This window comes from Danio aesculapii, chromosome 21, assembly GCF_903798145.1.
Source record: "Danio aesculapii chromosome 21, fDanAes4.1, whole genome shotgun sequence".
Taxonomy (NCBI): Eukaryota; Metazoa; Chordata; class Actinopteri; order Cypriniformes; family Danionidae; genus Danio; species Danio aesculapii.
Window position 1 is genome coordinate 24,642,729 of NC_079455.1, and position 13,456 is coordinate 24,656,184.

Consider the following 13,456-nt stretch of genomic DNA (forward strand, 5'->3'; position numbering starts at 1 on the left):
ATTGAACATTTTACACTGTGTGTTATAAATAGTTGTAAATGTTTTATCTGAGACTTTTGGATCTCACTTTATTTGCTGAATGAATATTATATTTAAATTATTCAACTTTAAAATTATTAGTTAAAGTCATAAAAAGTAAATATCACTATAAAAGGTGTCAACAATTTGTTTGTCATATTAGGCTGGCTTTTTTTAAGGCCATTCTTTCATTTGAGTTCCTCAGAGATACCGACCAACATCCTTTGCCAGTTTCCTGTAACCATAGAGATAGTGAGTTCAGCCAATCCCCAGGCAGGACCGTGTGGAATGTTTTCCTGAACTCTCTATGAATTTCCTTTCATGACAAACACTCTGCTGCCTTTTTTCTTTTGCAGCACAGCTCTGTCATTACACTCATTGGGAATACTTCTATGGAACAATGTTGTGAAAAGTAAGTTTTTAATTTCATAAGGTTTTATTTTTTTAACAAATAATTAAGGTAAATAGGTTAATCGTTTTAGCACAGAAATCACTCACGGGGCTTTACTCTTAAAAATTAAAGTTCTCTCGCTGATACTATAAAATAACCACTTTTAGTTTGCCAAAGAACCTTTAAGTGAATGTTTTTTTTTTCTTAGTTTGAAGAATATATTAATAATATAGAGAACATTTTTATACTATAAAGAATCTTCAGTGGAATGAAAAGGCTGCTTGGATGTTAAAGGTTATAGAACCATCAATGCCATTAAAGAACATTTTACTGTGAAGACCGTACAATCCATTAGTTAATGTTAATTCGTGTATTTACTTACATGAACAAACACTGAACAATACATTTATCACAATGTGTCATTCCTAGTTCAGTTAACTCACAGTGCATTATTTGATGTAACAAGCTAAACTTTACATTTTAATAATGCATTAATGGTAACACTTTAGTTTAGGTCACAATTCATGCTATTTACAACTGATATTAACTGATATTAACTGATATTAACTGTTTGTTAGTAGTTTGATAAAGTATGATCTAATCATCCCTAATCCTACCCCAAAACTAAACCCGAGTTCTACCTTACAGCTATTTAGTAAGCTAGTAGCGTTAGTTAATGGTTTGTTAATACCATGAGTTGTGACCTAAACTAAAGTGTTACCACATTAATAAATGTTGAACTATGATTAATAAATGCTGTGCAAATATCGCACATTGTTTGTAAATACATGAACTAACATTATCTAATAACAATTTATTATAAACTGTGACCCAGAACCTTTATATTAAAAAATGTTTTCCTGTTGATTAATTACAATGCTTCAAGATAATTGTGAGTTGAAATGTTATGTTATGGATGTTTAGTGTGTTTATGAAAGTGGTACTCAAATGGAGATTTCTGGGTCATAATTATTATAAACTGTATATGTATAGATTTTTTAAATCACAAACAAAATTTATTGTAATTAAAATCTATAAATGAATAATAATGAAGCGTAATAAAACAGTTTTCCATTTTTAATAGTCTAAAGATGGCAAATAATGGAGGGAAAATGACATTGTTCTTGCTTTGCCTCATGAAATTAAAATTGACTTTTAACTCTTTTCATGCTCTTTTCAAAGTGAACAATTAATCTGTGGAAGTTAATTGACTGAAATTCAGTTTGCCTCATAAATCTTTAATTATATAAGCTAAAAGCTCTGTTCTTGAATGAAATTCCTTTTTTAATGTATTGTGTACATCTTTTTTAATTCTCCCTTTAAAAGAGTTATCTATGTTAAGCCTGCAGGCTTTCATGAAGGTAAAAATGCTGCTTTTTAAGTTTGGCTACAAGCTACTTGTGCTTGGAATACCCTCACCATGATGTACATACCAAAATCTTACATATGTGTGACCCTGGACCACTTATGTCTTATTTTGCATAGATATATTTTTGGGAACAGCCAAAATACGTTGCAAAATTATTCATTTGTCTTTTATGCCAAAAATACTAAGATCATGTTCCTTGAAGATTTTTCTTTTATAAATTATATATCAAACCTCAGTTTTTGATTAGTATTATGCATTCCTAAGCACTTCATTTAGACAATTTTAAATGTGATTTTCCCAGTATTGAATTTTTTTCAAATTCAGATTCCAAATTGTCAGATATTTGTACTTCGCCCAATTATTGTCCAACCCTAATAAACCATATATCATCAGAAATCTTAATTATTCAGCTTTAGCTTGATGTATAAATGACAATGTCTACAAATTGATACCTATGACCAGTGCTTCATTTATAAGTGAATAATTTCTGGAACAAAACCAGGAAATAAAAGTTACCGTAACCGATGTCTGCCACTCAATTTCAGTTTACCCGGAACATGACATTACAAAACAGTTATAGCAGAAAAAATGCATCAAATTTCTGAATGGTTTTTTGTAATATAACATTATGCGTCAACCATGCATAAAAAAACAAACAAACATGTAGCTACAAACATAAATCGTATGAAACATCACTATTCAGTTTACTAACACCACTGAAATTCAGTTCACTTCACTATTAAGTGCAAGTGAAAATGACAGTTACCTCTTCCATCATGTTTTGTTGGCTGACTAGAGATTGCTTTGCTTCTGTCTCCCGCTATCCTGATCCAGGGGCGCAGTTTCATCTTCTCGAGATCTTGTTTGATCAGGCTCACTATAAGATTTACTTGTGGTTTTAAAGTAATATTTGCTTGAGTGCTTCTTTGGGATTTTGAAAATACAGTATTAAATAGGTAGACCACTATGCCATTATTTATTTTTGAAACAATAATTACCAACCAATGAGAGTGATTGTAAATGTAAGAAGTGTTTTTTAAGTGTGTGCGAGCGCACAAAATCCACACAGCTTTGTTAACTGTTTTTCACTCAGATTCATTCACATTCACATTCTCTCTCTCTTTCTCTCACACACACACACACACACACACACACACACACACACACACACACACATGCAGGTATTCACCACGCAATAGTTAATGAAGGATCAATTAAAATAAATCCCGGAACGCAAAACACTAGTATCTGACATTTCCTGGAACGGGATCGGCAAGATCCGACTCAGATTAAGCACTGCCTATGACTGGTTTTGTGGTCCATGGTCACATATCCTATTACACAAGCTATGCAAACCTTAGATAACAGAATGATTACATTACGCTTTAAAGTCTGTCGCTCTACAGTAATTCTCATAGAAACAGCTCAACTGACATCAATATTGCCTCGGCCTCAGCAGCTCACTGGTCTGCAAGGCTCACCGAAGCCTTTGATTAAATTCTATATTAGACCCCAGATCTCCACAGGATGGTCAGCGCACTAGACTGATCTCAGCAGGTTAACCACTTATGTATTTCAGTCAATCATACAAAGACTCATTCTGTTCCAATGCTGTTTTAATTGAGCTCCAGGAGTCGCTGCCAGGGCCTGATCGGATTCCTTCAATCGCCGCCTTCTCCAGAACAGATGTTCAGCAACGGATGACTGCATTAGCCTCTGCCGAGACACTTTTAGGTGGAGAAACGTACATCTGGAGATGCCCACCGAAAGTACAAACAGAAACCTGAGTGTTTTGGCAGACGTTCCTCCAAGGAAGAATCAATCAAGTGTTGGCTGTTGGACTTCAGCTCTGCCTCGTGTTTGTTGGGACTTTCAGCTCAGTTTGGCCGTGCCGTTTATAGTCTTGGCTGGGATTTTAATCTTGGTTTTACTGTATTGGGTGCTTATTCTGCGCCACAGACTCCGCGTCGCTCAGGCTGGAAATGCTCTAGAATATTTCGGTTTCTATCGCATGGCTCAGTATGATCTAAAACAGCCCAATTTGGCTGTTGTGATGACTTCTCCTCCCTCTCCACCTTCACCACCTCCTCCTCCTCCTCCACCTGTTTTTCATGTCACTCCACCTCCACCACCATTGTTATATGTGACGCCTCCCCTCATCCACACCACACCACCCAGTCCTCATCCATCATGTGGAACTGCTTCTGATGCTGAGGTTTACTCGCGGATTGGAGTCCTGCGACCCTCCAGACCCTGCAGTGTGAGTCAGACGCAGGTGATCCTGTTTGAACACTCGGCTTTTTGATGCTTTCAAGTACAACTACAGCTGATTTCTTTACAGCTGGCTGCTTATTTTGAGGCTGTTTTGTTGAACAATGTAAAAAAAAAAGATATAGATACATATTTTTGGACTATGTCTTCAAGACATCTAGAATGATTACTGTAAAGACAACTAGACCCCTGCTAAAAAAAATCTAAGCATGTGCTGGTTTGATCATATTTTATGTTGGTTTTTGCTAGTGCTTTGCTAGCCATACTGTTCGTGACTGAAACTTGAATTCAAAAGTGTTCCAAATTCAGGCCCGTAGCCAGCCAGGTGAAACGGGGTTTAGTTTTTGCTCAAAAAGTGGACCTTTTTGGAGTTACACGGCTCATATTTAATTATTTATTTATTATTTAAATAGATTTTAAGCACTGTTATTATCTGGATTAGCTTGTCGGATGGTCATCATAACCACACTTTTTGATGTACCAAAATATTTCCTAAAGATTTAGAATAAAGAAAAATTTATTTTTTAAAATACAAATTTATTACATCATATATCAAATAAAATGAATCTATTTTAAATTAAAAACAAGCCTATTGTCATTTATTAGGCAAATTATAAATAAACTGGGGTGCGTTTCCGAAAACCATCGTTAGCCAACTAAGTAATTTCCCAAATCCATCGTTCCAACGAACATTCGCAAACTTCTATACTTGCAACTACATCTCTAGAGCTGTATTTAGAAGCATAGTTCATGACTGTGTTCTATTCCCAGTTATCTCCCCATATGCCCTATTCATTTAGAACATTCTGACATTTAAACTTGGAATGATTTTTTTAAAGCATTAAAGTCATCTCTCTTGGGTGTAATTAGCTTTCAAAGTATTTTTACAGTTCAGTTTTAGCGATCTGCATGTTTTCAATTGCGCTCCCTACACACTGACATTGATGTCATTTTGAACACAACCGTGGCCCATGACGAAAGCTATAGGTGACCTATTATTCAAAAGCGGAATTTATGTTACAGCTCCAAAGCTTGTGAAAACAAAAAACATAGCATACGTTAATGCTTTTAATTTATAGTAGGTTATTTATTAAGTATCTGTACTTTATATGACATGGGCCTGTTGGTTAGAACATTTCTGCAGTGGTTTGCATGTGTCAAATTGTAAAATTAGACTTAAAAAATAATTAAATAAACAATATCCTACTTATAATAATAAAAATCATCATCATCATCATCATTCATATTTATATATATTATTATTAAAGTATGTTTTTTCATTTCCTAATAAATAATAAATATTAAATTTCATTTCTTAATAAATAGCCTCATTATTTATTTAAATGATTCATATATGATATTAGAATATGTGTTAGCTTTTGTAAGTGATTTTATGTTTCAATTATGTTCTCAATAATATTTGTAAAGGAAATATAGGTCCTATATGTGCCATTTACATATATTTAAATTATTATGGAAAACAAGTACCTGTTTTTACCAAAACTAATATTTTAAATGCATGTGTGCATGTAAAACAAAATAATTTGCTCAAAGAAATGATGGGGTTCTTCTCCAAAGTAGTTTTTAACACCCTGTTTAGAGCATCATTATGGGCGTTTTACGTTATAATTAACGTGATTCAATTGATGGATCTGTGACAGAGAAACTACAGGTTATGGGAAACACTCCACACTGCATCGTTCTTTTCCCAAACGATGCATCATACTATGATAGTTCAGCCTCGAGTTACGTCGTTGTTTGGAAACGCACCCCTGACCAGCACATTCAACTTTATTCAGTCAGAATTTGGCCATTTGAAATAAATAAATAAATAAAATAATGTAGAGCTGTTAATGTTCTAGCCTCTCTTGTTAAAAAGAAACATTTGAAAATTCATGCATAATAACAACAATAGCCAAAATAGTATTCAAATTCATTTTAATATTATCCACTTTTGGTGTTTCACCCCTTTTCATTGGTAATTGTTTTGTGTCATGAATAAGGTCCAAGATTTTGTAATAAAAGTTACTTGTAAAATGTTTACTTTATTATATAAAAACAATACAATAGTAAAAGGTTATGTCACTTACATCAGATTGTTTGTTTACTTGCACAGCTGGATGTTAGACTCATGAAAATAACTGTTTGCATTGGTCAAAACTGATTAGCTGAAGTCAACACAGAATTTGGCTTGGTCTTAAAGTCTTTTCGATGGGATATCTGTATATTTCACTTGTTACAATGACATAGCAGTTATAATAGGACAATGACCTTTGTCAGTGAGGAACCCACACATAATTTGACACGTTTTCAATTTTTTTATATGTGCTTTTTAATATTTGGATCTGAGACTGCAATACCTTTGGTGGAAAATTGATCTCAAACATGACCAGCAAAGAACAAAGCTCTAAGAATCTGGAAGAACCAGCTCATGACCAGCAAAGAACCAGCTTAAACCAGCATCCAAACCTACATTACCAGCATGTGCAGTTTTCTTTCAGTGTATTAGCATTCACACCAGTGTTGGCTAGATCAGTTTCTCAACCACATTCATGGAGGACCACCAGCTCTGCACATCGTCCATGTCTCTTCAACCAAACACACCTGATTCAGATCATCAGCTCATTAGCAGAGACTGAAAGACTTGTAATGGGTGTGACAGACAAAGGAGATATGCAGTGCTTGTGGTCCTCTGGGAACATGGTTGAGAAACACTGGGCTAGATTATCTCACTACAGCTATAGAAAAAAAAAAAAAAAAAGACAACATGAAACCAATTTGAAATCTCAATGGCTATTTTGAAGCAGTACAATCAAGTGTTACAATTATTTATTCATTTTCTTTTCGGCTTAGTCCCTTTATTAATCTGGGGTCGCCACAGCGGAATGAACTGCCAACTTATCCAGCATTTGTATTATGCAGTGGATGCCCTGCCAGCTGCAACCCATCACTGGGAAACACATGCACACTTATTCACACACATACACTAAGAACAATTTAGCCTATCCAATTCACCTGTACCACATGTCTTTGGATTGTGGGGGAATCCGGAGCACCCGAAGGAAACACACGCAAATGCAGGGAGAACATGCAAACTCCACACAGAAACACCAACTGACCCAGCTGAGGATCGAACCAGTGACCTTCTTGCTGTGAGGCGACAGCACTACCTACTGCACCACTGTGTCACCCCTCAATCACGTGATAGTTCACCCCAAATATTTAATATTGTTGTGCATTTATTTATGCTGATAAGGTGTTATATTGTCCTCAATGTTTTTTTTTTCTGAAATCTTGTTTTTTCTGATATCATTAAATGTCAAAAACACATATGCAGACAAACTAAAATGAATGCTCATGACATCCAGATGACACATTCTGATGTCTTATAAATGATCTGTGCAAGAAACTAAAAGTTATTTACAATATTAACTGAAATATTAGAGTATGTTCATAATACATTTAAATGTTGGTGCAAACTCCCTTTTTTCCTGTCGTTTTCTAAATATGTTACATGGAAAATCTTTCAAGTGTTGTCTGTTTTTGGAAAACTAACAGGAAAGGGGGTTTATTTTGAAACAACATATTCCTCTTTTTCCTGAATCTGCATTGTAATTTCCTTTAAAGGGTGGGATTTCCTGAGGAGACTTTCCATTGCTTTGTTCCTCTCTGCCTCTTATAGCATTCTTTCTCTCTCACTAAGTAAATATCAAATAATAAGTATAAAAATAATGTTTTAATATCCATGTTGGTTTTTAATACACTTTAAAATGTCATTTATTTCTGAGATGGCAAATCAGTCATTACTTCAGAGTGAATAAACCTTCAGTAATCATTCTAATATGCTGATTTGATGCTGTACAGGTTGTGCTGCTTAATATTTATTATAGAAAGCTGACTTAATCGGGATTTTCATGAGTCTTTGATGAAAAGAAAGTTTTTAAAAGAACAGCTTTTGAAACTGAAGTCTTTTATACATTTCTTCACTGTCTTCTTTGATCAGTTTCATAATAAATCTCTGACGCCACACTTTTCTGAATATATTATTGAATCTGTTACTGTGTTGTCAGTGAAAACGTGAGTCTCTGTGTAAATTACAGCACACCACAGCTCTGCTCATGTGTTGTTCATATACAAATGTGGCCACAAAGTAGATTTGAATAATTGATGATTCTCGACCACTTCCCTTTGCTGATAATGTATAATTTCGCATTGTTTAATAGCTGAGAGGAATATCGTGGAGCAAAATTTCTCAAGCTTTTTATGATTTACAAAACAACAACTTGTTTTACTCAGTGCAGATTAAATCATGATAGATTAGTGATATCGAAATGATTGATTGTATGTTAAAAACTACTATTACTACAGTTGTTCAGTCCTGATTAATTAGTTTGCTGTAAGATTTGGTCAAATTTAAAAGCTTCTCCCTGTGTAACTGTGGTAGTCCATGCTGTGAGTTTGATGGAAGATGTTGTGTTTGTTTATAGCTTAAAACGATTCTCTAATTTTTAGTATTCATTTTTATAGTCTCCGATTTGCCTGTTTGTCAGAAATAAGGCCATGTAGTTTTACACTACCTGACAAAAGTCTCGTCGCCTATCCAAGTTTTAGGAACAACAAATAATAACTTGTCTTCTAGTTGATCATTTGGTATCAGAAGTGGCTTCTATACAAAGGCTTCTATATTACGCTTATTTTACCAACATAAAATATGATCATGCCTTGATTTTTAATTATTTAATTAGGACAGTAAGGTCTGACTTTGCTTAGACAAAAGTCTGGCCCCTAACAGAAATAATGTACATTATAGAATATAAAGTCATGGTGCAGTGACATGGGGGTCCATCTATTAGTCCTATGACTGAACTAACTGCATGGGTAAAGGTTAAATGCATGTAAGCCTTTTTAGCACATGTGAAAATAAATATTTTTATTTGTCAAAGTTAATTTTAATTTGTTTCCAACTTCAAATTTAATCTGACTCCAATTTATAATAATTTAAATATAGATTCACATCCAATTCAAGCTGATCAGCTTATGGTTTGTGATTTGGTCTAATTTAGATTGAGTAACCTAATAAATCCTTATTTTTAGTTAATGGTTCATCGTTTACCCGTCGATTAGAGTCAGTATGCTCACAGACACATCCTCGCCACTTCTGATTCTTAGATAGAGGATATAACTGTAAACTATTTTCGTTTAAGTAATATTAGGCTGCCCCATGCTTGCTCATATATAAAGAAAGTTTGATTTAGCCACTAGGTCATATCATAGTCAGTCATTGTCAGAAATCAACAGGTCTCTAATGCTGTGCCTATGCTCCATCCCTTGAGCCTGAATGTATGACTAATCCTGGTCGTAGGCTGCGGAAACATCAGCCTAAGCAATCTAATAGATTTAAATGATTTCAGGAGATATTAAAGTTAAACACGAATTTTGCTAAACGGGTTTAATTTAAATTTCCAATTTGCATGATTAAACAAAATAAGCCAAATCAGGTTGTACAACATCAATTACCCAAAGATTCATTTAAGAGTTAGAGATTAATACCTCACTGTGTAGAAGTATGTTGCAGCATATAAGTCCTGATGCAGAGCTCAGAGACTCAAACACTGCAACGGGGTATCCTGGCTACAGAATCCCATCGACATTTCTGCACCTTTCCCCTAAATACTCAAATCAACACAAATTCAAGACAATAAAAGCTTCTCCAAGACCCTTGTCTGGTCATAAGTTGATGTGAAGACCATTTCCCTGGAGTGGAGCATCTGGCAAAGATCTTATCAGTCAAAACCAGATATAAGTTAAATTGTAAAATATTGCAGTGAAACAGGACCACTTTACCAATCACACAGAGACATTTAAAATGACACCAAACAGGAATATAGACCCAGAAGATACATCATATCAAAAACTTAGACATTCTGTGTGGAGCTCTGGTGGAGAAGGTAAAGTCCAGGGCAAAGAGGGGGGCTCAGGATGCATGATTGAGACAACCTGAACAACTGGTTTCCTAGCTGATCTTCTTCTCAGCCTAGAACGTTTATTGTTTTAGTGCCAGACAATTATCATGATCGTGTCTCGTGTGGAATTCCATAACAGTTCTCTGGGGTTTACAGTTTCTCTCAGTGGCTTTGGTGCATTTCTCACAACACTATTTACATTTGCACAAAAGTTCATGCATTTCTCAAAACAATTAGTACAAATTGCAAAACGTAGTTCATAACCTGCAAAAGCGTGTCACTTGCTCAAAATGCAGAGATCATTCCTCAAAACCAAGTATCAATGAAAGTGTCAGTGTCATCAAGATGGAAAGCCCTGACACCAAGGTTTATGAACAAGATAGTCAAATGGCTTTGTCATGTTTTCATCATGACAGTTTTACTCTGTACATTTTTTTCAGATTTTGGTGACACTTCCTGAAAATGCTCAAGACAGCACTATATTTGCACAGCCATTTGAAAACTACATTAAAGTTATCACTGCATTTAGTGAGGTATTTGAGTACAAGACACTGAACATGTATGTTTCACATTTTTACTGCATTTTGGTCTTTGCAATTCTAATTTATTCACAGCATTGTGCAAAAGAATAAATACACCCTTATTTACAACAAACATAAACTTCCTTTGGGTTGAGCTGTGCACAACTGTAAACAAAATTGCAGTACATATTAGAACTGAACCAACATACATAAGTCTGTAAATCATTCATGAAATTGTTCATTTTAGAAGACATTTTCAGGGAAAAAAAAGATTTTAACAAATGTAATCAAATTTGCTTGACAGATTTTGACAACATTTTTCTATGTAATGACTCAACTAAAGAAATGAGGACTATTAGTTTTATATGGACTGACTATTCAGCATTCACAAGTTTAGTTAATTCTGACTGACATGACATAAGCAAATGATAATGTTATAAAGCAGCAGAGAGTTGTATGAAAGTAATTAATGAATGTCCAAAAGCACTCGCAATTTGTTGTAAGGAATGAGAAACTGCTACTATGATGTGCACAAATGACTAATTGTTTTGAGAAATGCATTAACTGTTGTGCAAATGTAAATAGTGTTGTGAGAATGCACCAAAGTGACTGAGAAAAACTGTATATTATGGAGACACCTAGCATCCTTACATTGGAACAATAATGAATATTGTGTATGACTCCCATGAGCATGGAGGACTGCATCCATACATCTCTGCAATGACTCAAATAACTTATTAATAAAGTCATCTGGAATGACAAAGAAAGCGTTGTTGCAGGACTCCCAGAGTTCTTTGGATTCATCTTCAGTGCCTCCTCGTTCATCTTACCCCAGACATGCTCAATAATGTTCATGTCTGGTGACTGGGCTGGCCAATCCTGAAGCACCTTGACCTTCTTTGTCTTCAGGAACTTTAATGTGGAGGCTGAAGTATGTGACGGAGCGCAATCCTGCTGAAGAATATAATATACCATATAATTACCATGGTAATCTTGTTTTCTTGTGGTTATCTTCATATATATATGAGCATTGTGTAAATAGACAGCACAGGAAAACAACTTTGCGGAGTGATCTGTTAGAAGTTACTATGTTTGCAACTTCTGAAATGACTACCGCAGATGACATCTTGAATGGCGTATGAGCTAGCGAAGGCTTAATGATGTGTGGGTGCTTTGGTGTCCCATTTCTTAGGGGAATATTTTCATCCCTACCCATTCACACTCTATTTCAAAGGACAATGGCAAGCTGTAGGCATAGTGGGATAAAACAGAAATGGAACTGGGTCTTAGTCTTGGATGCTTCCGACTATAAACGACATACAACTACAAACCACTGAATGCATTGTACTCATTTCATCTGTCAAAAAATAAATAAATTCTACTCTGACTAAGTCTACTGTGGCTCATACGCATGAGACAAGGCTTTGGTTCAGCATCATCTGCACTTTCTTTCTCTTTCATTTCCTGCCTGCTCTCAGCTGCCTCTTTCATTAAAAATGGCAAAAGCCCAAAACTAAAATAACAAAGAGCAATAAATCGCAATTTTCATGAATACAGCCTGGCAGGAAAAAAGGCTGTTGTTTTCCATAGCATGGGGACACTTTTCTTTTACCTCAGTGGTGATTTTGAATGAAGTGGTTTGGAAATATTACCTTTCATATGTGCTTTAACTGAAGCTGGAATAGCGGCACCTGCCACCTCTGGGAGAGCTTTCGTTGACACATACTCAAGCTTTGATTGTGAACAGCAGACCTACTGTGTGTGTTTGTTGGTTTATTCGAAGTCTGTTTGACAATTGTTGGCACTGTGCACAAGAAGTTTTTTTTTTGTTTGTTTTTGTTTGTTGTTGTTGTTGAAAGGGTGAGCTGTGGTCTTGAGTTTAAACCTTTGTATCTTGCCCGCTGTGAAGAGACGACCTCTGGAGAATCAGTGTTCAGCTGTCTGGATTATATCAGACTATCCAGAATCTCTTCTTTTGACGGTGCATCTGCCTCTGATTACTCTTAGTAGAAACATTGAGAAATGCTGCATTGTCTGCATCATTACTGCAGTCTTCAGTGTCACATGATCCCCCACAAATCATTTAATGTTATTATTTGTAATATTAAAAAAGTATTTTGTATTTAAATTCTGAAATCTGGCAGCATAGTAAGAAAGCTTTAATATGAAACTTCAGGTATGGTTTTCGAAAGATCCACCCTCATACTGACAAAGTCGGTTCCTATATAAGCTCATTTGTCCGATTTTTGACAGTATGCAATCATAAATTGTGAAAATAACTGATAGAAGAAAGCTTTAAGACCAATGTAATAATGAATTATTATTTAAATGGATAAATTCTGACTGAGAAAATGAGCTGGCCAGTTTGTTATTTCTCTGTAGGCTATAGTTTTTCATTTAAAACAAGTTTTAACAGATTACTTAGGGGGGGTTAAATGATGAATGATAATAAATTAGAATTTTAAAAAATAAGTATATTTCTTTTTGTAATTTTTTTTATTTTAAACTCTAATCTCGTTTCATTATTTATAAAACTGTAACAACATACATATTGCACATTTGTAAATAAACACAAATTTTTGGAAACATAAAATAGTATGCTAAGTACTTTGACAAAAATAACAATATTACTGTTTATTTTATTGTCATAAACTTTTTGTAACCTTTAGCAATCTTTAATCTTTAATCTTGAGCTCATCTTAATTTAAAGACTTTATCCAAAGTGTAGAATTCAGAAAAAATGCTAACACTAGACATATTCTGGATTCATTGATCATATTGAGTTATTGATCTATTCAGTATATTCATTGGATACCAAGTTTTGGTCTTTAGTTTTCTAATAAAACTGTAGCCTTTCCAGGGTTTTTGTAATCAGGAATTTTTTGTTTGTCCATCAAGAACATTTAAGTCAATTTTTTCGTTC

At 34.6% G+C, this 13,456-nt stretch overlaps 1 protein-coding gene across 2 annotated transcripts; it reads left to right on the plus strand.

Moving 5' to 3' along the window:
• The first annotated feature begins 359 nt into the window (after nucleotides 1-359).
• Nucleotides 360-4,883, plus strand: LOC130214701 (uncharacterized). Of its 2 annotated transcripts, none has more exons than XM_056446505.1 (2): nucleotides 360-430; nucleotides 3,404-4,883. In XM_056446505.1, the coding sequence occupies exon 2, from the start codon at nucleotides 3,535-3,537 to the stop codon at nucleotides 4,081-4,083; it is 549 nt and encodes a 182-aa protein (XP_056302480.1). In that variant the 5' UTR covers nucleotides 360-430; nucleotides 3,404-3,534; the 3' UTR covers nucleotides 4,084-4,883. The 2 variants fall into 2 exon arrangements, with proteins under 2 accessions (XP_056302480.1, XP_056302481.1); XM_056446506.1 differs by having other exon boundaries at nucleotides 3,410-4,883.
• Nucleotides 4,884-13,456: the final 8,573 nt, after the last annotated feature.

Excerpts from the sequence above, each read along its gene's own strand:
- LOC130214701 (XM_056446505.1), top strand. The coding sequence starts at position 3,535 with ATGCCCACCGAAAGTACAAACAGAAACCTGAGTGTTTTGGCAGACGTT.